Source organism: Entelurus aequoreus, linkage group LG12 (assembly GCF_033978785.1).
Source record: "Entelurus aequoreus isolate RoL-2023_Sb linkage group LG12, RoL_Eaeq_v1.1, whole genome shotgun sequence".
NCBI lineage: Eukaryota > Metazoa > Chordata > Actinopteri > Syngnathiformes > Syngnathidae > Entelurus > Entelurus aequoreus.
Window position 1 is genome coordinate 17,687,061 of NC_084742.1, and position 27,707 is coordinate 17,714,767.

The window sequence follows — 27,707 nt, forward strand, 5'->3', positions numbered from 1 at the left end:
TGAACCTCTGCCCTGAGCGTTACCTCTCTCACCTGTCTCTGATTGGCACACTAGACACACCTGTTACCTGTTGCCAATCAAGCTTCTTTATACGCCAACCTGCCCTGCACACAGAGCTGGATCATTGTACTTGTTAGTCGGCTTCCTGTGCACTTTCCTGTTGTCATTAAATATACTTCTACATGCACGCCGTCTGCTATCTCTGCATCCTTGGAGTCACGGCGCAAGAACGCTCATCAAACCCCGACAGAAATGATCCAGCCAGTAAGTGACCCTGCGGAGATTTATATGGCACAGCGGCTTGACAAAATGCTTACCCTAATGGCCACATTGAAGCGTTTTCCAGCTTCTCCTCAAGCTCCCTCCCACCCATCCCTGTCGTCTGTTGGCTTCTCTGGGGACGTCTGGGATCCGTCGCTTGGGGGGGAGGGGCTATGGCAGCTGGAGAGGCACAGCTTCTTCCTGTTCCATTGAGGTCTTCCACAACTCCGCTGCCATGCCTCCCTGCTTGGATGACCTCATCTTCAAAGTCTCTACCAGCACGCCTTCTTGCTCCAGTGAGTTCGTCCGCGATGCAGACACGGTTCCGTCCTGTCCTGGCGACGCCACCACCAGTCTCTCTCACAGCGGGGTCATCGTCTGAGCTTTCTCATCTGCCGCAGAAGCGCCAGTCTGGCGCTCGCCACCCTCCCCTGCTACAGAAGCGCCTGTCAGGCGCTCGCCGTACTCGCCTGCTGCAGAAGCGCCTGTCTGCCGTTTATCTTCCTCTTCGACCTCAACGATGGCCAGTTAATGGACGTCCTCTGTGCCAACAGCAGCAGGGTACTGGACCTGGGCGTGGACTACTGCTGCTGCTGGGGCGTTCATCTTGCATTTCTCGTTCACCTTTTCGGCAGCTGGGGCGGGGTTCCACCCACTGCCAACCCCTGGCTTCTTCCCGCTGGCTGCGGGGGCACATGGCTCTCCCTCACTTGTCTCTGATTGGCACGCTAGACACACCTGTTACCTGTTGCCAATCAGGCTTCTTTATAAGCCAACCTGCCCTGCACACAGAGCTGGATCATTCTACTTGTTAGTCGGCTTCCTGTGCACCGCTCTGTCAATAAATATACATTTATCTGCAAGCTGTCTGCTATCTCTGTATCCTTGGAGTCACATTGCAAGCAACGCTCACCAAACCCCGACACTTACTACAACTCACAATTTGATTTGGATTCTTGAAGTGATGCTTCGATAGAGAATAGATTCTCTATTCAACATGGTTCTCAATTATCGCAATATATTTGTTAAAAAAAATTATACATTTTTGAAATTATTGAGGGCAGCCATAACTGCAATGTGGTCCTCAATGAAAACGAGTTTGACACCCCTGCCTTAATTGATGTTTTGCTCATTTTACACCTCACATACCGAGCTGAGAGTGTAGCGCTCATTTTCAAATTACTGTAATGTTTTAATTCATAACTAATAATAGTAATTATAATTTCAGAAATAAATACCACCTAAGCCTTCCTTATTGTCCTCTGTTCATCCACAAGTTGCAGACATTCTCAGTGTATGTTTTACACTTGAAAGGTGTTTGTCCATCTTACACATTTATGTTCCGACACATTGAAGAGTCAAGAGCATTTGTGAACTGTTGGGAGCAATGTGTAGTTGTCCGTCGTTTATCGCGGTTAATGGGACATGACCGCAATACAATGATTTCCGCAAAGTAGGATAATTATTGATAAATCAAACATTTTCAAATCACTAGCTATCACACAGACAGCTAGTTGGCGCGCAGATCACTAGTAAGCACATCTCGTGTATGCTCTTCCAGAATCTCGAGTCTTGAGGTGGTGTCGAGACTCACCTATTTTCCTTTTTGTGCACCAATTCGGTAGACACCATCACTGTTGATGGTTAGCGTGCCGATCGCTAGCTAGTGCACTGATCGTAGGTTAGCGCATTGACTGCATGCTAGCTTGAATGCTAACATGAATACAATACATCCTTCCTCATTACAAACAACATACCACAATACAAACTTGTACAAACACATTACTGTATGAAAAACTAAGATATTCAATTGTATACATCGAACTTACAAACTGTGCGATTAATATTATATATATACATATATATATATATATATATATATATATATATATATATATATATATATATATATATATATATATATATATATATATATATATATATATATATAGTGTGTCTGTTGTTCATGTATATATTTTTTAATAAAACATAGTTAAAATATGTCAGTTTGTGTACAAGTACCTGTTGAGCACATTCAAAAATACAAGGTCAAGGTTTTCTTAATTGGTACCGGAAGGTAAAATTATTTTATAGCGTCAAGGCCAAACAAGATATCAAACACAAATACATAGGACATCAAATTAATAGCGTGATTATAATGATAACCAGTACATTTTGGTCACAATAACCCCGACATAACATATTAATATTGCTACATCCATACAGCACAAGCCTAGACAGTAGCTTGCTTTGACAACAAACTTGTCGGGCCTGAATAAAGTGCGCCCTCTGTTGGTGGTTACTGTGAGAACCACTTTCCCCAAAAAAGACACCGCCATGACTTCCAATTAGAGCTGAAAGCTAATGAAATTGATTTATTCAGCAAACTATATGCACTCTGTCAGGTGCACTCCCTCGCCTTTGCAATTTTCCTCCCCTAAATTATTAACTCCCAGTGAGTCAGAGGAGTGTGTGAACAGGAAGTTCAGTATGGCTGCCGGCTCCTCCTGCGTGCCTCCTTTGGTGGATGGGGGCGCTCCTCCATGTCTTGTTCGAGTGGGACAGGGTGACGCATCATCATGCAGCACTCGTATGAATATTTCAGCAGGAAACATTAGTGACGCTGTGACTTTTTTTTTCTCTTTCATCATTCTGCACCTTGCTATCATTAGTGCAATTATTGCAAAAACATGTACATGTATTTGGGCGGTGTGTAAACTCCAGAGAACCAGTGTCCACTGCAGTGGGTTGTAATACAGGAATATTTATTCCTGACTAAAAAAAAATATCTATTGGAGAGGACACTTGTATATACATTTGTATTTTGCATAACGGGGCTATTTTTCCCAGGCTAAAAACAAACGTACATTGCAGTGGACGTTTGTTTTTAGTCAGGGAAAAATATTCCTGTAATGCAACCCAAAAATGTCCACTGCAGTGGACGCTGGTTCTCAGAAGGGTACACACTATACACCGTACATGTACAGTTTTGTATAAGACGGCTATTTTTTCCTGACCAAAAACAAATGTCTACTGCAGAGGTTATTTGTATTTTGCATATCAGGACTAATCTTTCCACACGAAAAGCAAATGTCCATTGCGGTGGACGTTTGTATTTTGCATAACAGGGCTATTTTTCCGTTGGACATCTGTGTTTTGCCTAACACGGCTATATTTTCTCGACCAAAAACAAATGTCCGCTGCACTTTTTTTGCGAATTTTGCCTATCGTTCACAATCATTATGAAAAACATGACGACGGATGTATTTTTTTTAATGCATCCTAACTCGTAAATAATCGTAAATTGAAGTCTGCTTACGGAGCCAATGGGAGGTCCTCTATTCCACCCATCAAACCCAATAAATAACCATCCAAATAGAGCCAACAATTCTTTATTTACATAAACCAAGTATTAGTGATATTGTTATTATCAGTGTTACAGTAACATGTTACTTTGTAATGCGTTACTGTAATGCCGTTAGTTTCGGCGGTAACTAGTAATCTAACGCGTTATTTTTTATATTCAGTAACTCAGTTACCGTTACTACATGATGCGTTACTACGTTATTTTACGCTATTTTTTATGTAGTATCGGATAGAAACAGAAGATCTGAGTGTGTTTTATTGGAGCGCTGCGGTGTTGTCCTTCTGAATCTTCCTCTGTCACAAGGGAGAGAAGAAAAGAGGCGCGCTCTGTGTGTGTGTCTGGGTGTGGGTGTGGGGAGGGGAGGGACACACGTGATCCACCGTTTGATATATGAAAAAAAAAAAAAAAAAGTTGTTCGCACGTTCAGTCCACACACAGCGTGGTTATGGCGAGCGGAGTAACGGAAGAGCTTCAACGCCCCGTGACATTTAATCGGTGTGTTAATAGGTGCCTGGTGCAAAACGAGGGTTTTAAAAACATGCTGAACGTGCTTGAGCCACGTTACGACATCCCGTCGCGCACCCATTTCAGCGATAAGATTGTGCCAGATCTTTATGAGTAGGATAAGAAAAAAGTTGTGGATGAACTATCCCAAGCATCATCTGTTGCACTCACGACAGACGGATGGACGTCCAGGGGAACTATGTGACGATAAGCGCTCACTTCATCACAGCAGACTGGCAGATGAGAAGACACGCCCCCTCTACGAGAGTCACCTTGCGCAGGTACTGACACAAGCAGTAGAGGAATGGAAGATAAAGATATCCCAGTCACACATAATAATGCCAAAAATCAAATAATTGCAGTGAATGAGGCAGGACTGGGACCACAGATAGGTGCTTTGCACATGTAGTGAATTTGGCATCACAGAAGGGAATCTCAGTCAATAGGATGGAGCGCCTCCTTGGGAGGATCAGGAAGGAAGTTTCCTACTTCCACCCAAGCACAACAGCTGCTTATGTGCTTCAGACAAAGCAAGAAATGCTAAAGCTGCCTACTCATAAGCTCATACATGATGTCCCAACGAGGTGGAACTCCACTTATGATATGTTGGAGCAGCAGGCAGCTATATACTCTGCATTGACCCACAAGACCCTGAAGACAAATGTCAAAGACATCATCACCCTGTCTGATGATGATGTGAGAGCGGCAGAGGAGGTCCTCCAGGTGCTTAAACCTCTCAAAACTGTTACATCTCTACTGAGCACTGAAACTTCACCATCTGTGTCAATGATCCTGCCACTGAAAACAAGGACTCTACAATCCATGGCTCCAAGTGTGGAAGACAGCACCATCACTCCAGATGTCAGGCTTTATTTCACTACCTATGTTTCAAGGAAGATGATGTGCCTTCTTATGTTGCACTTGAAGTTGTTTTTTTATTAATGGTCATTGGTCCAAGTTTAAAGAAAGGAGAATGCCCTTTTATGTTGCACTGTTTTTCATTAATTATGTTAAAAGGAAAATAAAAATGCATGTCAAGTTGATCAACAGATTGTATTATTCTCAAGTGCAATAACAGTACTTAAATGAAAGTTAAAAGGGCATTAATGGGAGCTTTAAAAAAAAAAGAGAAAAAAATAAGTAACTAAATACTTACTTTTCACAGTAACGCATTACTTTTTGGTGTAAGTAATTGAGTTAGTAACTGAGTTACTTTTGAAATAAAGTAACTAGTAACTGTAACTAGTTACTGGTTTTCAGTAACTAACCCAACACTGGTTATTATAAGCGTTAACGCTAACCCCCCCTTTCTTTGCGAGGATTATGAGTCATTTTTCATTTAAACCGGACTATAACAAGATTCTATCAGTCGGCATCCTAATGACAGCAGACATTGTACAGTAAGTGATGTTTTTTTAATGTTTGTTGGCTCCCATAAAGTGTGCTGTGAGTAATAATCAATGATGAAGTTGAAAAAAAGAAAACGACGTGATGCGTTTTTAAAATTAATGTGCTACGTATGGATAAAATAACCAAACATGTAAATATTAAATGTCATTATAAATGTGCCCATTATACATACTTAAAGTGTGTATATAAAACTTTAATGGAGGTGTTTGGATGTTTTTTAAGGGTTTTATAGGCAGAAAAGAGCAACTCCCATAGGCTCCATTGTAAGAGGACTTTTGATTGCATTTATTTACTAGTTAGAATGCATATAAAAATAATGATATATGTGTTCTTGTCTTACATAAGGTTTGTGAATGATAGGTACAATTCTAAAAAAAAATGCAGTTCCCCTTTGACAGGGCTAAATTTGCCCAACCAAAAACAAACGTCCGCTGCAGTAGACATTTTTTTTTCCAGACCAAAGACAAATGTCCGCTGCAGTGGATGCTGGTTCTCAGGAGGGTTTAGAAGGTGCTCTTGCAAAAACAAAACAAAAACTAACGTTAGTGATTATTCAGCACACTGACCTGTCAGAGCCTCTTCCACACCTGATAAATCTAACTATACAGTATACTGCATTGTATACAGTACACTAGAGGAGAAGTGCATCGTCAGACTAAAATAATGTAGTATCGCAGGTTTGTAACTCACTCAAATTCATTTTGTTGTGTCTCTGTCACCTCCTGCACGTGTCTGTGCTATTATTTTTCCGTCAAATGCACTACATGTCACCAGCTGTAACTTCAAAGGGAAACATAAAGTTTCACTTAATTGGTCAGAAAATTATTTCTTTATTTACTACAAAAAATGTAACAATTAATTCATCTGTGCAGCAGCCTGTTGTGCTACGTTTTTTACAGAACTAAACCTTTTCACGATTATTCTCTCAACAAAAATGATTTGCCAAAATTACGAGTGCCTCAGTTTTTTTAGGATATGAGCTGCCTCTCGACTAATTGTTATGCTTTAGGTTACGTGCCAAAATTGCCAATAGGGGGCCAAATAAAGTTGCGTGTGGCAGCACTTTTAAGAAAGGACTCACACGTAGCAAAGTCCGAAGGCAGCATCTGTGTAGCTCTCCCCTTTCCGTTCATTGACATCTTCGCCAACAAATGTCTTCGATAAATGTAGAAGTCATATAATTGTATTTAATATGTTGTTTTCATCATGTAAAATAAAAAGTGTTTTCTGTTCATATTTTTGGGTGCCTGGAACCGATTGATTGGATTTTTTAGCATTTCTTATGGGAAAAATGTCTTAAGTTACGAAGAGAAACTGAGGCGTATTGTGACCAGTAGAACAATTCAATGGTCTTCCAACAGATGGCAGAACTTACGTCACACTAGGGCTGGGCGATATATCGATGTACTCGATATATCGCGGGTTTGTCTCTGTGCGATATAGAAAATGACTATATCGTGATATTCGAGTATACATTCTCACGCAGTTGCTTTTAGCTGCGGCCATTATACTGCATGCGTTTCCCACTCTTTCTTGTCTCTGCTTCTCACAGAGACGTAAACCAAGTGCACATTCTTACACACGTCACGTGTGCAACGTCACACGCTCCCGCGGAGCAGAGAGGTAGCGACATGGTAACGTTAGCTGTGATGCTAACAGTGAGGTGCGGGTGGTAATACGAGAGAAAGTGTGAATCTGGTAACAAATGGAGGAAGAATTACTTCCCAGGAAAAACAGCACGGGATCCTACGGAGCCCCTAAAGGGACATGGGATTTTTTTTTTTTTTAGACATGTATCTCGTGGCCACGAGAAACTTTCTCGTGGCCACGAGAAACTTTTTATAAAAAATAAAAATAAAAAAAATAAAAATAATAATATTTTTTTTTTTTTTTTTTTTTAATAAAAACTTTCTCGTGGCCACGAGAAACTTTCTCGTGGCCACGAGAAACTTTCTCGTGCGCACGAGAAACTTTCTCGTGGCCACGAGAAACTTTCTCGTGGCCACGAGAAAGCATTGGATGCGTGCTGATGGTTTAGTGTGTGTTAAAATGGCAGTTTAGGAGTTAATATGGCTGTATTTCCAGATAGGACTTTCCCCCATGTGTGTTGTGGCAAAATGTGAATGCTTGATTAGTAGGTGTGAGACAAACACTTTATCTTCCTGGTTATTGTAACGCTACGTGTTTGACATTATTTAAGACGTTATCATGCCCGGGAAAGGACAGTTTTCCTCTTCTGTGGCTGTGGGGGGTGGGCGTGGCTTGCGGACCTGCAGCGAAGCGGAGTGTGTCAGTTAGTCCGATGTTGATGTGATCAAACTTCTTTCTTGCTTGGAAGATACACACACAATTGTAACTGTTATTTCTGCCTGCAAATAATAAATATGTACAACGTGTTTGGATGTATTCATTTATGTAAAATTGTCATTAAATGTAATATTGCCTGACAAAAAGTGATACGACGTACGTAATATTTTGCTATTTACACATCGCATATTTACACACGCGCATCTGACTAGAATACCCTTATGTGCATTACATATATCAACATCAACTACCTACTGTACTGTTTACTTGTTGAAATACCCTTTTTAGAACAAATATCTACCCACACTCTTTGGTGCCGCCCTAGTGGCACCAAAGATTGAAAATGGAAAAAGATGGAGGGAAAATATTTTTTATATTTTGTTTGTATGTTTTTTGTTTAAGTACACACATGACACAAACCTTCCCAATTGTTAGAAAGCCCACTGTTTATTATGTTTGTGTGTATGCGTCACTGATGAGAGTATTTGATGAACATCGTTTTGTCCTACTAATTTTGGCGGTTCTTGAACTCACCATAGTGTGGACTGTGACACAACAGTTTGTTTACATGTAAATCTTCCACTTCTTCTTTGTCTCATTTTGTGCACCAAAAGTTTCATGCTGTGCGTGAATGCACAAAGGTGTGCTTTGTTGATGTTATTGACTTGTGTGGAGTGCTTATCAGGCATATTAGGTCAGTGCATGACTAAAAGCTAATCAATGCTAACATGCTATTTAGGGTAGCCGTATGTACACATTGCATCTTTATGCCTCCTTTGTAGGTATATTTGAGCTCATTTAATGTTCTTTACTTTTATCCTCTTTGTATATAATTTAGTTGTGCATGTCTCATGACACATTATCTGTATGTAATATTGGCTGCATTTCAGATAGTTGTTTGTGTGCCATGTTGTTCCAGACCACAGCAAACATTACCTAGCTTGCCAAAGATTGTTATAGATCTATTAAAAGTAGACATCCTGCCGTTTCCTTTAACTTGGACACACATCTATACCTTTGGCCATTAAAAGCCAGTAATTTCCAGGAGTTATCTCACCTTCTGAGTAGACTCTGATTTACTAATGTTTTCCAATGTTGTAAAAATGTGTAGAATAATTATTCAATTTCAACATTTGTGTCAACAAAGATTTGTTTCAGCCTGCGACACACATTCATTTTGATAGTAGGCTATTATAGCTAATTTAGACACTTTCGTCATGTGTTGCCTTCATTATTAGACTTATATACGGCTTTTCATTTTTTGCGGCTCCAGAGAGATTTGTTTTTTGTATTTTTGGTCCAATATGGCTCTTTCAACGTTTTGGGTTGCCGACTCCTGAACTGTCTGATTGACACCAGACCGGCCCGCAAGTTCAGTTCAAAAATTTGGAAGAGATGAAAATTTTTACAGCAGATTCCTATAACACTAAAGAATGTTTTTTTTCCCTTCCGAAAATCGTAACTTTGACCAGATAAAAAACAAAAATCAAATGTCAACTGTGGCTGACGTTGGTTCTCAGGTGTATAAAAGTAAGAATAATAGAGAAGGGAGAAGTCTTATCTTTCTAGAAATGTGGCCCCCAAAACAAATGAGTTGAACGATCGTGTAAGTCATTGAGGGAACGTTGATGATATCTGTATGAAATATTTAATAGCATGTCTCTGAAACAAGACAAGTAGGGGGCGCAACACAAATTCTTATAACAACTGACATTTGAATTTGCAGCATCAGCCAGTCTTGACCTGTGTTTGTTTTTCTCAAATATATGCCCATGAAAAGCTTCTATTGGATAATAAAAATTCATGTTTTTAATATTGTCCTCATCAAAAAGCATGCATGCAAGCTGTTGGTCCTTTTTTTTGTAGAGGATTTCCTGCACATGCGTCATCAGCTTGACCTTCTGGGCACCTTTTCTGAGCCCTGAATAAAAAAATCATGTTGGACACCAAACAGTCGCTGGATTTACAAAGTTGTTGCCACGGAAACGTAGCGGCGGCGGCGGGCGTGATGCCAGCTCGTTAACACAATGGAATGGCAGACATGTGTTGGACAGAGCACAGTGGGATTGTGGGTATGTTTCTCCTCCATGTGCTGCTGCCAAGACGCTGATGGCTTCAAGATGCCACGGTGAAAAACGACACTGCGTTGAGGCTGTGACGTCTCGCTTTAGGAGTAATCTCAGGGTCGTTACGTGACGTTCTTGTTGTTCGGCCACTAAATAGAACGACGTAGATTCAGATTAGATTAAACTTGCACGTTTCGGATTGTTGATCAGCTCTAACAAAGCAGACGAGGTATCACTCTGAGGTATTTTCTCCTCGTGCTTAACATTCTGTATTATCAGCAAGCCTAATAGTGCAAAATGTTATCATAGTGGCTAAAAACGTTTTTTCAGGTGGCTAAGCTTTAACCCTGTAAGACCCAAATATAGAAAAACCTAAAAAAAAAATTAAAAAAATTGACCTTTCAGATGTTGTTGCAGGAGGCATTTGATGCAGAAATTGAAGAGTTAAAAAAAAAATGTTTATGTATGTTTTTAGAGAAATGTTGTAACATTGCAACATTGGGCTTTGATGGGAGCAGAATTTCTGTATTTGTATTCAAGTTGTCTGAACAACTAAGGGTTCATTTGCAGGGTTGATTGCTTACTTATCCTCATAACGGTATATACCATTAATAATAATCACACATTAGTTATATTTTTATGAAGTCATCTATTACAAATATAAAAAATATGAAACAAGATAAAACTCTTAAAAAACCTTTTTCCCCCCTCTTTTTTTCTTTTCATGACATTGGTCATGAAGACTTTCATTGGTGGCTGTAAAACAAAGGCTGTAAAACAAAGGCGACCATCACACTTTCTGCATTGTGTGTTGGTGTATCCTGTATTGCAGTGTCTGCATTATCATCATGTTGTGCTCTTCTGGTACCACCTGCAGGCATTTCTCTCTGAATGAATCAAACCAGAGTCTGAGTTTCCATAGTTTGTCTTTCTTTTCTGTCTCAGATACTGTCATGTTGTTTACAAAATGTAATGACATCAACAGGGATTGGAATCTGTTGTGTGGCATCACATCAGCAACAGGTGGTGGACCAAGTGCTCAGGGTAGACAATAGTGTCTGCCTGGTAAGTCGCTTTGGACAAAAGTGTCCAAATTCCATCAATGTAAATGTGAATGGTTTAATGGCTCTAATTATCATACTAAAAGGAAAACATGCATACCCCATTACATCCACACATTCAGGAACCTTCCTTTCCCCAGAACTGAATTGTCTGTTGATATCCTCTTTGTGGACAAACTCATGGAATTTTAGGTCAGGCTGATCAATTAACTACATTTTTTAGAGATAACACTTTTAAATCAGTCACCAGAACACAACACAAGGGTAGAATGTATACTATCCATGTATAGAGAAAATACTTCAGGCAGTGATGTAGTGGAGGGAATACAACCTGTTTGAGCCCACTGCAACAAGCCAGCATTTTGACTACCACATTCACCCAGTGTTGTATAATTGCAACAATTATATAACAAGCTCTAAATGAAATTTGATGCATCTGTTCCACAATAACTACATATGTACATGCTCTAGACATTGTAATAACAACCAAAAAATATATAAAAGACATTTTACTTACTTGGATCTGATGAATCCAGTCCAATGAAACAAATAGATGTTGTTCGAAGAAAACCTTGAGAGGTTGTGTGAGTTCATGGCCAGAAGGTGTGACTTATAAACAAATGTACAATCCAATAGCCTTGTGAGACTGCACAATAGGACCCAATGACTATGTAAATGTGGTAAAAAAAATTAAAAAATATATAACAGATTGTTTTTTAGGATGGTTAAAGGTATCATTGTAATTTTACAACAAGGGGTTTTACAGGGTTAAACAAGAATGTACTTCAATACTTATTAAACTATGTAATAACTTTACTATAACACATCCTATCTTTGCCTATTAAAATATAATATATGTTAAACAAGTAAACAAAACTACAGTAATACCTTGGTTTTGCACACCCCCACTTTTCGCTTACTCAAATGTTGCACTGGGTTTGTATGTCAGGGGTAAAAGTCATGTTAAATGTTTATTTATCCATGTACATTTTCATTCATATAATCCGTCCCTCAATTAATTGACGAAGTCGGTATCAAATTTAACTAAGGTTCTGTTGTACGCCGGCATGTTTGGGAGTGTTTGCAATTTCAAAGATGCGGAGGACCTCAGGCAGCGTGCAGGTAAGATGAATCTTTACATCAATACACAAAAATAATAACTTGGGCACTAGCTTAGCGTGGCATGAAAATTAACATAGTGAAAACATAGGTAGCGTGAAACATGCTACACCAACAAAAGGACCAGCGAGGAACACCGGGTGACAATAGCATTTAAAGCTCTCTACTTAGCGATCAGAGGCAGGTGGGGCTCCTGACGGCTAATCAGAAGAAGGTGTTTACAATCAGGGCTCCTAGCAACCAAACGTAACCAAGGAGCTATGAAAACAGACACTAAATCACAACCATAGAACCAAACACAAACCTAAGGAATCAATACAACAGAACAAGAGAGTACATGGCCATGACAGGTTGTATGGTATACCAGTACTAATAAAGTATTAGTGTTGTACTAATAATAAAGTATTAGTGTTGTACTAATAAAGTATTAGTGTTGTTATCCATCCATCCATCCATCCATCCATTTTCTACCGCTTGTCCCTTTCGGGGTACTAATGAATTACACATTAGTTTTTCTTTAATGCGCCAGGTGGCCTGCTGAGGTGCACGTCGCGAGTCAACATTAGCATATGCACAAACCACTTGCAAGCAGAAACAGTGTGGAGACAAAAGAGGGAGAATGGATGTATTTTGGCCTTAAACCTGACGATGAAGGTGGTGTTGCAAATATTGATGCGCCGCGCTGCAAGCGGTGCTGTAAAACATAGTTGGCTAGTGGCTAACGTACGTCCAAAGTGTTTTAGCTACTTCTAAACCAATAATCCTGGCCCCCATGCCAACAAACGATGTTTCTTACAAATGTCATCCCTGCTGGACTAGGAATAGCTAAACATGCTACACTACACACCGTAGAAGGGATACAATAGCTAACTGCTAACAGCAAGCTAGCGCTCCTGAATATATAGTAAACTAATGGGTAAACATTAAATTAACAATCAAATGCAGATTCTTTTTCTTATGCCTTCTGATCTCTCTCTCTCTCTCTCTCTCTATGTCCACTACTTGATGTCCATATCCCCCCCCCCCCCACCCCCCCACCCCACCCCCCCCTCCACACTCCTGATTGTAAATAATGTAAATAATTCAATGTGATTATCTTGTGTGATGACTGTATTATGATGATAGTATATATGATAGTATATATCTGTATCATGAATCAATTTAAGTGGACCCCGACTTAAACAAGTTGAAAAACTTATTCGGGTGTTACCATTTAGTGGTCAATTGTACGGAATATGTACTTCACTGTGCAACCTACTAATAAAAGTCTCAATCAATCAAAAAAAAAAAAAAAGGTCTAATGTCAATTGTTAAGATACCAAGTTCAAGAGCTGTATCTAGTCGATACTACAATGATTAGATTGATATTTTTTATTATCACAAAATCTTTTGCCTTTTTCTCAGGAAAAATATCCCTGGACAGAGGAGGACTTTAATTATGACCTGTATTGGATCAATACCCAAATTTGTTGTGCGACCTAAAACTTATGTACAGTATCCAAACAACAGAAGAAAAAGTGCTCGTTACATTTTTAACCGAAGTGTAGATGGAACATGTTAAAACATAAAGTAACCGGATATTAACATTAAATGACTCCATCCATCCATTTTCTATTGCTTGTCCCTCATAGTTTTGACAAAATAATACAATCAAAAATGACAACATATGTTACAGCATATGTCAGCAGCCATTAGGAGTCTTTGTAGCTCATTTGCTGACTTACTACTAAAAGAGAAATTGTCCAGTATGTTCACTATCTTATTTAAGGCCAAAAGTTGTTTGTTATTTGATTGAAATAAGAAACACATGTTTATTGCATCATAAGATGTTATGTTAAAATAAAACCAATGGTGACATTTTTTTGTGGTCCTCTTTATTCTGAATGGTATCAAAAAGTTTCGAAAAATATCAAAAAATAAGTTTTGGTACCTGTACCGGTACCAAAATATTGGTATCAGGACAACTCTAAATTCAAGTAATCCCCACAAATTATGCGCATTCTCGCAACTTTGTCAAATGCCTGCGCCTTTCCCATAAATGTTGGCCAATCAAATTTGTCTTTTTGAGCTCCAACATAAGGAGGATGAGTAATACGTTTTAAAAGCCGAGTGCTAAACAGATCCAGCTTTAGTGAAACGCTAAGCTTCATGTTGCGTATTGCTAAGTACTAAACAAGAAATATAGACTTCGGACATAATAACACGATCGCTTACTGTACAATGTCTGCTCTTACTTCGATGACGACTGATAGGATGTCCATATCTTCCCGTTTAGATGAAGAATCACTCATAATCCACACAAAGGGTTAAAAGGAAAAGTTGTTGCCTGCAGACACCGTCTTCTGTTGTCGTGTCTTTGTCTCCATCTTCCGGTATGAATTGAATGTCACAGATAGACAGTTTCTAGATTTTTGGCTAAATCCTCCTATTATCCAGATGAAAGGCATGGTTAATAGTCTAGAACAGGGGTGTCAAACGTACGGCCCGAGGGCCGGATCAGGCCCGCAAACTGGTTTTAACCGGCCCGCGGGATGAGTTTGGTAAGTATAAATATGGGCCGAAATTTTTGAATGAAAGAAACTGCTGTTCTAAATGTGTCCACTAGATGTCGCAATACAAAAAATAAACCACATGATGTTAGTACATCAGCTGAGGAAAATTAACAAACTACATAAATAACATCCTATAATTTGATTTTGATATTATTTTTTTATCTTGATGGATTGAAAATGAACACCAATGAGTTGACTAATGAACATTATCTAATAATTTATTCAGAAAGTATAAATAACGACAAACAAAGATGGAATACTATTAACTACAACATGTAGGTGTAAATAAACCCAACAACATTATGATTTGTACATTTTCAGAATGTGCTTGTTCTATTTTTAAACAAAGAAAACAATCTGACGTTTTCTTTATTTTTAAGTTATTGTGCCGTGATTTTACCAGTCTGGCCCACTTGGGCATAGATTTTCCTCCATGTGGCCCCCGATCTAAAATTAGTTTGATACCCCTGATCTAAACTTTACCGCTGGTTGTATTTTTTTCCATATTTTATTGTAATATTTTCAGAATGTGTTTGTTCTATTTTTGGACAAAGAAAACAATCTGAAGTTATTTTTTTGTTTTAATGCTATGGTTGTAATAGTCCGGCCCGCGTGTGCACAGATTTTCCTCCGTGCGGCCCCTGAGCTAAAATGAGTTTGACACCCCTGGTCTAGAATAACTCTGCCAAGACACAATGCAGCAGTAGCAGCAGCAGCAGGACATCGTACGGCTTAAAGTACAGCAGCATAAGCTATTGTTAGCTCTCTGTTATCAATGTGCCCTCTGTCTGCATTAGTGCTTATAATAACAATATTGCTAATATTTGGTGAATATTCAGGTCATGAGATGTAAATAGAGCAGGGGTGTCAAACTCAAATACAGAGTGGGCCAAAATTTAAAACTGAACAAAGCCGCGGGCCAAGGTTGAACAAATCAACCTTTTAATAGGGACCCAAACAAGTTTTGCATTGAATATTGAACAAGCAAAGCTTATATAACTTTATAGTGACATGCAAAATCGAGTTTCAAATAATAATAATAATAAAAAAATATCAATGGCATATCAAATACAATTCAAATAAAAATTGAATCCCTCTTTTCTATTTGCAGCCTTCTGAGGTAAATATCAACATTAACTTTTTCCACAGGCTAATAAATTTGAAAATAAAATAAAAATGAATAAACCAACCATTCAGGACTTTAAACTGCTCAGTTTGCAACACACTGATCTAATCTGATGTGCCCAAGCCAGATACCTGGCATCTTTTCTTTTCAACATAAACACAACAGAACAAATACCCAGAACCCTTTGCAGTACTAACTCTTCCGATACGCTACAAAATACAAACATACACCCGCGCTACCACCAAACCCCGCCCCCACCCCCACCCCACACACACACACAAACACATTGTAGCATCCCTTAAGAGTTAGTGCTGCAAAGGATTCTGGGTATTTCTGCTGTTGTGTTTATGTTGTGTTACGGTGTGGATGTTCTCCCGAAATGTGTTTGTCATTCTTGTTTGGTGTGGGTTCACAGTGTGGCGTATATTTCTAACAGTGTTAAAGTTGTTTATACGGTATGACTGATCTGCTGGTACGGTCAGTGCAGAAGCGTTCCCATCGTGACGTCATCCCCTCCCCTAATCTACTGAAATTGCCTAAGACATTCATAGCGGAATATTCACAATGGTCGTCTGAAATGTTGACATTTTGTGATGTTTCAACGTCTTTTTAAATACTTTGCGGATTGTAAATACAATTGGATGTGATTTAATGCATGGTTTATTAACCATAGCGCCTCCCAGAGGTCCGCCAAAAAATATGTGTTTCTCAGCTGTGGTCCGTATGGGCCGCAGTGGTACTACAGTAATAATGGACTGATAATGAATTACATTTATATAGCACTTTTCTAGACACTAGAAGCGCTTCACTGAGAAGTGAGAACCCATCATTCATTACACGTTTTGTTGGTAAGCTACATTTGTAGCCACAGCTGCCCTGGGATAGACTAATGGAAGCGGCGCTGCCAATTTTCACCCGGCAACCTTCATTCACTTTCATACACCAGTGTAAGCGGTACTGGGAACATTGTAAAGTGTCTTGCCCAAGGACACAAGGGCAGGGACAAGTTGCTGGCACGGCCACTCGACCACAACGCCCCCTGTAGCCAGCATGTGGAACCTGACTCCATCTCCTTTGCCACAGACGGTTTTTGTACGCTATTCACAAAATTACTTTTAGTTTCGCTTAGTTGGGTATGAATTATAGTCCCTTATGCAGGGGGACGTTAAAATGACAACATACTCAAGACGCAAATGGCGTCGTTACGAGCAGCATCACTTTTAATTAGCACACGAAAAACAAGCAAATTTACAGCTTAACTGAGGGCAAACTGTAACACATCAGCATCTCTCCAATAAAACAGCCAACCAGCATATATTGAATAATAAATGATGTTATGTTTATGTTTCCATGACAATTGCTGGAACACCTGAGCTAAAACTAAGAAACTATAACCACACTGTTCTAAAAGACAACAACAAAGATAAATGTCACAGGTTTTTACGTGTGTGACTCATCAATGCAGCAGGACAACTCCTTGCACAATTGTTAAGCTCCACCCACTTGTCATCCTTTATAATGTAGGTGTGTCTTTGGTTAAAGCACACAAATCTACTTTATGCCTGCCTGTTAATATATGACTCCAATAAAGTTTAGGATGCCATTTGTGCAAAGAGGCATGTATTCTTATGCTATTTGTAGCCCAACTGATGTTCACATCCTCACGCGCACGTAAAGTTTTTATTTGAAAAATAAATAAAAAAATAAATAGAGATGATGACTTTCTGGCACCTTTCTTTCTGGCTGCATCGCTACGGTTACCATATCCATGACAACCTCTCCCGCTGCTATTATTGGCCACGTCGTCAAGGAGACAGGGGCGGCTCATTATGGGATGGTGTGACGGAAATAGAAAGCTTGCACTGGGAGCGATACGGTGGAATTACATAAGCGGGAGGTGTGTGTGTGTGCGCATATTGATTGTAGATGATGACACGTTGGTCAAAGAGTGTATGGAGCATATTTTTACATTAAGTCATCTTTATGATTCACTTCAATTAGAGGAGTGCTTCTTATTCATTTTATGTCACTCTCCTCTCTCGGGGACAGACATTTTTTTCACGCCCTGCGGCCCAAATATTATTTATATTTATTTGTTTTAACACTTTATTCATTTAAGTATTTATCCATGCAAACTTCTGTATGAGTTGCTGGCACCAGCATTTGGCATACAATAACCTGATTGTAAAAAATAAAAAAGATGAATACTTGAGCTGAGATGACATCTGCATCATCTTAAAGGGGAACTGCCCTTTTTTTTTTTTTTTTTAAAGAATTTTGCCTAACTATCATTATGAGAGTCAAGAAGACACAAAGTTTTAGTTTTTTTTCGCTTTGTAACCTGTAAAACTCGGCTCGTTCTAGGTGGCTAGCAATGCAGCTAAGGGCAGCGATAAATTCTATCACTAAACCACTTTAAAATTCCTTCAAAAATGTCAACAATTCTTCATTCACATTCCGTAACCTGTGTAATAACCAAGCTGTAGTGATATTGTTATTGTAAGAGTGAATATTAATGAACTCTGTTTATATCGTAGTAACACATTGGCGTGCTTTGGTATTAACTGTAAAATCCAACTAAGGCAAGAGATAAGCTAGCTTCTCCAACAACACGAAATACGTTTGAGTTTGTAATGCACAACACTGCTATAGGATGCCAATCTGTATGACTGAAAAACATGAACAACCATAACACAGTGTCTGTAAAGTATTAGCCCACATTTCTAGACAGAGTATGTACTGTAGTTGTACTAACACACATGACGTGCTGCGTGTATAATGATCAATATTATAATGACCCACTCGATGAACAGTTGTTCGTCTGGTCCAGCTGGCTGGGTACATTTCCTGTCGATTTTGGGTAAGCAAACCATTTATGTCGAAATAGCTTCACTCCAAGTTTCATATTTATAGTGTTAAAAACACTTTCATTCCCGTCTCTCGGCTTCTGTCTGCTCCAATGTCTCACTCTTCCTTCGCGCTTGCTTCTATAAGCAGCAGTATATTCAGCTTCAAAAGAATAAGGTTGTAAATCCTAATTTGTACAAAAATAGTCGTCTTCGTTGTCCGTTACCAAATCTGCCATGATTAGAAAACACACTCGTGTTTGATTCCGGATGTAGGAACACACGTTGCCAGAAGTCAGACCATACTTGCCAACCCTCCCGAATTTTCCGGGAGACTCCCGAATTTCAGTGCCTCTCCCGAAAATCTCCCGGGACAACCATTCTCCCGAATTTCTCCCGATTTCCATCCGGACAACATTATTGGGGGCGTGCCTTAAAGGCACTGCCTTTAGAGTTCTTTCTCACCTGAAAAGGAGACTATTATATATGTCTCCGTTATCCATAGGTTTATTTATAACCCATAAAGTAGGCAGGCACAGAGCTATTTCTCAGCGTGTGTTTATTCCAGCCGGCACGTTAATACACTGACACACAACATCCGGATTCCCATCATGCATTGCTTCAAAACTACGGCAAGCAGTAATGTCCAAAATTTCCAGCCGGACAACAATATTGGGGGCGTGCCTTAAAGGCACTGCCTTTAGCGTCCTCTCTCACCTGAAAGGGAGACTATTTTTTTATGTCTCCGTTATCCATAGGTTTATCTATAACCCATAACACGGTGGCCGAATGGATATAGTCACTCATGAACGGTCAGAGAAGCACAAGGCTGGTCACAGTCCAGTATTATGGGCCACCTTGCTAAATGGAGACCCGAGGGTGTAACATATGCCGAGACAAAGATGGCTATGCTGATAGCTGCAAGCAACATCTCGTTCTCATTTGCGGATGTTTTCAACAAATCCGTGAAGGATATGTTCCTGGATTCAGAGATTGCTCGCCAGTACTCAAATGGCAGAACAAAGGCTACTCAAATAGTATATACCATATTTTTCGGAGTATAAGTCGCACCGGAGTATAAGTCGCACCTGCCGAACATGCATAATAAAGAAGGAAAAAAACATCTATAAGTCACATTTTTGGGGGAAATTTATTTGATAAAACCCAACACCAAGAATAGACATTTGAAAGGCAATTTAAAATAAATAAAGAATAGTGAACAACAGGCTGAATAAGTGTACGTTATATGACGCATAAATAACCAACTGAAACGTGCCTGGTATGTTAACAAAACATATTATGGTAAGAGTCATTCAATTAACTATAACATATAGAACATGCTATACGTTTACCAAACAATCTGTCACTCCTAATCGCTAAATCCGATGAAATCTTATACGTCTAGTCTCTTATGTGAATGAGCTAAATAATATTATTTGATATTTTACGGTAATTTCACACATAAGTCGCTCCTGAGTATAAGTCGCACCCCCGGCCAAGCTATGAAAAAAACTGTGACTTATAGTCCAAAAAATACGGTATATATATATATATATAAAAGAAATACTTTAATTTCAGTGAATTCTAGCTATAAATATACTACCATCCCGACCACGCCCCCCCACCCCCTCCCAGAAATCATTTAAATGATCAAAATATGTTAAATATTGTACATATTACATATTGTTATGAACGTGTCTGTTACTACATTATATATACAGTATACTTGCAGTGTGTGTACAAAACGTTGGAGGGTTTTGAAGTTGTTTTAGAGGGCTTTGAAGGCTACAACAGTGACTCCCATTAACCACATCTTTCAAGCGGTTTTTTTACCATCTTTAAAAGCGCTTTTTTAAAAAAAAAAGACGTGTGTTCTTGTCTCTCATAATGACTGTGAACAATAGGCAAATTTCCCAAAAAATGCAGTTCCCCTTTGAAACAATTTCCCTACTGAGTCTATTAATTCTATTTGCAACATTTAAACTAGTGTGAAAACTGAAAAAGAGTGCATACAGTTGACTGGGATGTACATTTTCATATAGATACTAAAATTAATACTGAAGTATCTCACGCACCCCCCAACGTCACTGCCCTCCCCCCGATCTTCCTAATAATTCAGAAATACTGCATTAAAGCAACAACAATACATAGACACATAATACTGACTTTTTCTAGCAGAAAAGACCATATTTATTGCAATATTTGAAATGCAAAACGCAGGTGGGCCTTAATCCTCTATTTATCTTGGGTCTGCCTCGTGTATATGTCACCCCCATCAATTCTGACGCCAGGAAAGAGTTTTAAAGTGCCAAAAAATGTGAATATGATAGTCATCATAATGGGATGATAAAGAATTATGATGTATTGAGCGTTACACTACGGAAATAGTGAACGTGTTAATGTATATTAATGAAGGGAAAGCTGAAAAGATCAGTATTTACTTTTCCACTGACTCATACGGTCTAACCGCCTCTTGTATATTCATTCATTCATTTATTCTAAAGCAACAAAAATGCATTATCATTCTGCTTCGTTTTTTTTTTTTTTTTTTCATTTATTCCAGCAATGACACAGAAAAAGTACAAGGTAGAAAATACATAATCATATTAAGTCATATAGTGCAAAAAGCAATATATGTAAACTTGGCAATCCAATTCTGCCTGAAAGGGAGTGGGAAGAAGATAATGTGTTTGATCCCACCCCCAGTTCTTCATTCAGTGATTCATTCATTGAGCTTCACTGCTACTTTGTTCAAGGATTATTATACAAAAGTTATATCATGGTGGCATTACCACAGGTAACAAATTGTAACAACATTTTATACCAACAATGTAAGAAGAATGAACAATACCAACAATAGTAAAGGAAACTATACCAACGATGGTTAAAAAACATTGAGCACATGTTAACACTATGAGAGTACAACAGTATTTCTATAGTCTCCACTTTGCAACTGCCGCCAGGAGGTATACAAAATTGCCAGGTTTTAATACTTAGTTAGTAAACTTATCTGTCTGCATGCTAGCAGCCCCGCCTCCACCCACAGGGATAGAGAGAGTGGATGACTGACAAGAGGCTTCACTCCATTTATTTTATTCCGCTGGATGTAAAGAGTGAACCCTCTTGCAGCCTGGAAGCAACAGGAGGACAAAACAAACACACACAAACATGACACTTTATTTATTATCCTTTGATTTGCTGGGTATTGTTAGTCTGTTAGTTAGTAACGTAACTTAAAAAGTTACCAGTGGATATTAATGAAACTTTCAGCAATAGTCAGAAATGGGATAAGAAACAAGTGATTACATTTTGGAGCTGATGTCACAAGTTGAAGCTTGGATGGCAGCTTCAGCGATGTGACCTCAAAATGCAGATGCTAAGTAAAATACCATTTTTTCCGGACCATAGGGCGCACCGGATTATAAGGCGCACTGCCGATGAGCGGGTCTAGTCAGGTCTATTTTTATACAAAAGGCACACCGGTTTATAGGGGTCATATTATTCTTTTTTTTTTCTAAATTGAAAACACTTCCTTGTGGTCTAGATAACATGTAATGGTGTTTTTTTGGTCAAAATGTTGCATAGATTATGTTTTACAGATCATCTTCAAAGACGCTTTCTGACAGTCGTTTCAGGATGAGCCGTATTGTGGGCGGTCTTATTTACGTGGCTCACCTTCGGCAGCATCTTTTCTCCGTCATCTTTGTTGTAGCGGTGTAGCGTGCAAGGACGGGTGTGGAAGAAGTGTCAAAAGATGAAGCTTACAGTTTTAATGACATTCAGACTTTACTTAAATCAACAACTGAGCAGCATCTCCTCATCCGTGGCTCACTAGTGCAATAACAACGCTGGAAATGTGTCCCGCGAAAAACCGTCTGACCCGAACTCTAATAACTTAAGTTCCTTGGGTGATTTATGTAAACTCACTACACCGGTATGATCTAGCGCTTTCATGGCGAGTTTACCGACAGATATAAGTAAGAATTTTACACTACTTTATATTTGAAATGGCAACAGCTCAAGATGAATGTCCCATTACGAGAAGATAGAGAAAAAGAAGGAACTTATCGACACAGACTACAAAGGCGGAAGCGCGCAAATTTTCAGGACTTATGCAGATCCCAAATACAGATAAGCAGGTACCAGAAGGTAAGAAAAGTTGCTTTTGCGTAATATTGCGAAACAAAACGCCCGATAATATGTCTTACCTTATACACACATCATAATAATACTTGTATGATGAAGCACAGTACAATCCATCAAGCGGTGCGGCTTCATAGCTTACCAAAGTCGTACTACAACATTTTAATAGATTTTTGCGTGCCGTGTGTAATGTTCTATATTTTCAATGGAACATTTCAAAGGTTTGTGTTGTTTACTTGAGTCATATTGCAGTCTAAACATATCTCTTATGTGTCACTGCCATCTACATGTCACACTTATCATTTTACCTTGTACCAAATAAAATAGCTTCAATGCCAGGTAGCACAACCAAAATGATTCCGTACATTAGGCGCACCGGGTTATAAGGCGCACTGTCGAGTTTTGAGAAAATGAAAAGATTTTAAGTGTGCCTTATAGCCCGAAAAATACGGTAATATGATTTTATAAACAAAAGAAAGGCACTCAAGAGGGAGTGAGAGAGTAGAAGATGGCGAGTGCAAAAAGAGAAGCACAAGACACGGAACTTCTTGTCCTGATCAAAAGGCAACAAAAGGCAAAACAGAGCACTCACAGAGCAGAGCATGAGGCATAACAAATGACAATGAAACGGCGCTGTCTTACTGACTAAATAGGAGACTGATTAGCAACCGGGTGCAGGTGTGTCCCGGTTGCCAATCAGGCAGCAGGTTCCTGTGCATGGAACGAAGAAGTGAATTAAAAAAATAAGAGCACAGGACAGGAACTAAAAAAAAAAAACTGAGAAAAAACAAACACAAATCCAAAACAGTCCCCAGGGCGTGACAGCTAATCAGGATAATTTCTACGACATTACTTTACGTTTACGTTAGGAAGCTCAACGTCTTTGTGTGTGTATGCTAGACAAAGCGATTAGATAACTGACGAGAGGCTTCACTATACGTTGATTTTAGCAACATAGCTCAAACAGTTATAGGCGGATTTGTAATGTCATCATGTCAGAAATGGGATTAAGAACAAGTGATTTGATTTGATTTGATTTTGGGGCTAATCAGGATCACCGTCTAGATGTAGCACGTTTAAAAAAAATTTTTTTTTACTTTTGGGGGATATAGTAGAGCAGGGGTCCCCAAACGTTTTGACTCGGGGGTTGCATCGGGTTAAAAAAATTTGGGCTGTATGTATATATATATATATATATATATATATATATATATATATATATATATATATATATATATATATATATATATATATATATATATATATGTGTATATATATATTCCGAGCGCGATGATGTCACGTTATCGATGGGAAAATGCATTTTTAGACAATATGATTTGCCTGAGCGGCTAGGAGACACCGAGAGTAATAAGCGGTAGAAAATGGATTAGCAAGGACAGATTTTTAAAAATAAATAAATAAAAAATAAACAAAAAAAATACTAAATAAATAAATAAATACATTTAAAAAAAATATATATATGGATTTTAGACGCTGGCGGGCCGGATTCGACCCGCGGGCCGTAGTTTGGGGACCTGTGCAGTAGAGCCTGAGGGTGGTCTGCGTTTTCCGAGTGCTTTTTTAGTTTTTACTGCATTTGAAAGAATCATTCAACAACGTCCACCTCAAAGAAGAAAACACTCTAGAAGGTTCGACTTTTGCTGAAAGAATGTTTTTAAACATTTATGAACAGGATTGACATAAAAGTATAATGTTCACTCCTGGAGTATCACCGTTCCATAAAAATGGTCAACACACTGTGCTAAAAACACAAACTACAAAATGTAGCATCTTTTCAAAGAGTCAGACGTGTTTTACTCCCATAAAATATACCTATAAAGAAAACAAATAAGCGTTTTCAAGGAGCCACAACATTTCCTGAACCACAACATACATCATGTTAGTGTGACAGCTACGTTCTTCGAAAGAATGACAGAAGGACAGCGTGACAGATGTTACATGGCCTCACAGGGATTAGAGCTAACACACACAACGCTACACTCCAACAGCTGCGTGCAGTCACCACTAAAACAATTCCTCAATCATTCCACTATTTTCATCACTTTTATGATCGCCATCGTCGTGTCCAAAAAAAAAACAAATTTATGATTTTATGTCGTCTTAACTCCATTGTTTGCACACGCTCAGATAGGAACAAGAGGGTGTTAAACAAAAGTCTGCTGCAATATGAAGCTAATTCACAACCGAACTAAAGCAAATGTGTCATGCCAGCATCTCTCCATTGAAAAACAACCAACAAGCAAGCGGTGCACAATACAAAAAACTTTGTTTACATATCAAATATTATATTTGAGGCTCAGAGCTAAACCTCAAATGCGCAAGACAACAAAAGGGGGTGATTTGTTGCGTGAATAATAGCATGTCAACATGTAAAAACAAGTAGCAAAGTCAAGTGGGCTCAGGAAATTCAGACTTTCCAGTACACACAAAACGCATCATAAGACTAAGCTGTAAACAAACATGGCGTCGACAGCATGGGACTTCTTCAGTGTTTCATAGAAAGACCTTTCGTCTGCTATTTGCACCAAATAACATCACGCTTCAACACATCAAATCTTATTAGCCACCTGAAACTCCAGGGTCACGACGACTGTGTTTTAAAGCCTAAGAAGAAGCCCGCTGCTAAAGAAGTAGCCTAATGTCAGCAGTGTAGTGTTCCTAACCCTATGTGTGTGTCACTTTAAGAAAAAAACATGTGATCGATTAGACCAGGGGTGTCAAACGTACACATCGAGGGCCGGAACAGGCCTGCGAACAGGTTTTATTCGGCCCGCGTGATGAGTTTGCCAAGTATTAAAATTAGCTGCTTTTTTTTTTTTAACGAAAGAAACTGCTGTTCTAAATGTGTCCACTGGATGTCACAATAACAATTCTGTTAGGCAAGCAAACGGTTTATACCGGGGCCAAGCAAGAGGTACGCAGTAAAGGGTGACTGTGGCTCCTCCTCCTCGACCCACATTTGATGTCTTCTGCTTCGAACACATTGTCATTCGGCACCCTCGTTGCCCCAAAATGTCTCTGTCAAACACGAGAAAAGTGAACTTAAGCCTTTTTAATGGTTTTCACCTTAAGTTTCTTACGGTTTGTTGAGTTAGCACTGGATTGATACGTGGACATGACAAAGGAGGTATTTGATACCTAGAAGAGTTCCCTTGTGGATCATTAAAGTTTGTTTAAGTCTAAATCTATGTTGTGTTTGTGTTCAATCCCAAAAAGACTGTGACTTAAAAGTTTAATTATGGCTTTGTAGATACACTGAGACCAAGTCTAAGGTCATTGTGATTTTGAAACTGCACCAATTTCCTCAAAATTTTCCACAAATTTCAAGTGTTTTGTCCAGAGGATCATTTGGGATTTGTACGTTTTCAAAATGTGCTTGTTCTATTTTTTGTCAAAGTAAAACAAAGAAAACAACCTGGAGTTGTCTTTATTTTTAGGTTATCATGCAATGATTTTACCATTCCGGCCCCCTTGGGAATAGATTTTCCTACATGCGGCCCCTGAGCTAAAATTACTTTGACACCCCTGGATTAGACTGTGAGAACTAAACTGCCTATCAGGAAGCTTCTTTCGCTCTTGATTGACAGCTAGTACTAAATGAAGTGGAAGGAGTAGCGTGCCAAGTTTGACATCGGGTTTTGTCACCATCATCGTGTTAAATGAAACTAAGAAAAATAAATATATAAATAAATGAAAATGTGCAAATAAATAAATAAAGGAAAAATAAAGTAAATGTTGTTCTTTTCTTGTTTACCAATTGCCTTATTGACCAGAAGTGTGCATTTCATACTCCTTTCTGTGTGTCTCTTTGATTAAAACGAAACACAAACAATTATATTTGCTGTGTGTGCTAACTTTTTTAATAAAGCAGATGGCGGATGATCATTACCTAGTGAGGGCGCCATACACTCATTGATACCCATCACTAGGTTTCGGCTTTAAGAAGCAGGAAGTTATCGGTATGGGCTTGTGCAAAAATGGTGCATCCCTAATTTATCACACAAAATATGAAGCTAATTCCCAGCAAAACTGAGAGCAAATGTGTTATGTCAGCATCTCTCCATTCAAAACAGCACACAACAAATTGTCGTAGCTCCGGAGGCCCAGAGTTCAACCTTGCCCCTTTCAAATGTACAAGCCAACAAAATGAAGTGTTTTGTTGCATGAATATAAACAGAACATTGTAAAAATCAGGTAGCAGAGTTCAACATATTAGCTAACATGTGGAACCTCACTCCATCTCCTTTGCAGAAGACTATTTTTAAAGCTTATTTGCAACATTTCATGTGAATTCACAGTAAAAGAAGGACATGTTCAGCTGCGACTCACCAGATTGGAGTTGGTGGCGTTGGAGTCGTCCTCGGGGAAGGGGATGTAGACGGCTAAGGCCACGCAGTTGGCGAAAATGGTCATCAGGATGATGATCTCGAACGGTCTGAAGAGGAGTTTAGGAATAAGACACCAGAACACATTCATATGTCTTGCTTATATCCCCATCGATCCCAGCCGCTGTTTTAGAACAGGAGGGATTTTTCATCTTGATCAATGCTTCCATCTCCTTGGCAAAAATATCATTTTGTGTACACAAGGGAAACAATCAAAGTCGTTATGTTGCTAACGAGAAGATAAACCGCCTCGCTTGTCCCAGGGAGACATGCCCATACATGGGCGCTGTCGCGTGGAAGACAGGAAAGAGGTATGTTTTTTTTGTTTGTTTTTTTATTTTGGAAAGGTCCTTGAGAGGGGAGTGACCTCATTATTTTTGGCCGACAGAGAAAGCGGAGGGGAGACGGAGAAGGTCTGGTTTTCATCAGCACAATTGCTGCTTTCCTTTCCTTGACATGCAGTCCTGCTATGATACACGTGGACGCCATCACCTTTAAGAATGTTGTTGAAATGGACCTGCTGTCTTGTTTTATAGCTC

The 27,707-nt window shown here is 39.1% G+C and overlaps 1 protein-coding gene across 2 annotated transcripts in view; it reads right to left on the minus strand.

The window, feature by feature from the left end:
* cacna1c (calcium channel, voltage-dependent, L type, alpha 1C subunit) overlaps positions 1–27,707 on the minus strand; it is a 280,549-nt gene that overhangs the window by 167,212 nt on the left and 85,630 nt on the right. For both annotated transcript variants that reach the window (XM_062064918.1, XM_062064917.1), the window contains exon 3: positions 27,113–27,218. In XM_062064918.1, the coding sequence (XP_061920902.1) occupies positions 27,113–27,218 (106 nt within the window). The remainder of the gene's footprint in view (positions 1–27,112; positions 27,219–27,707) is intronic.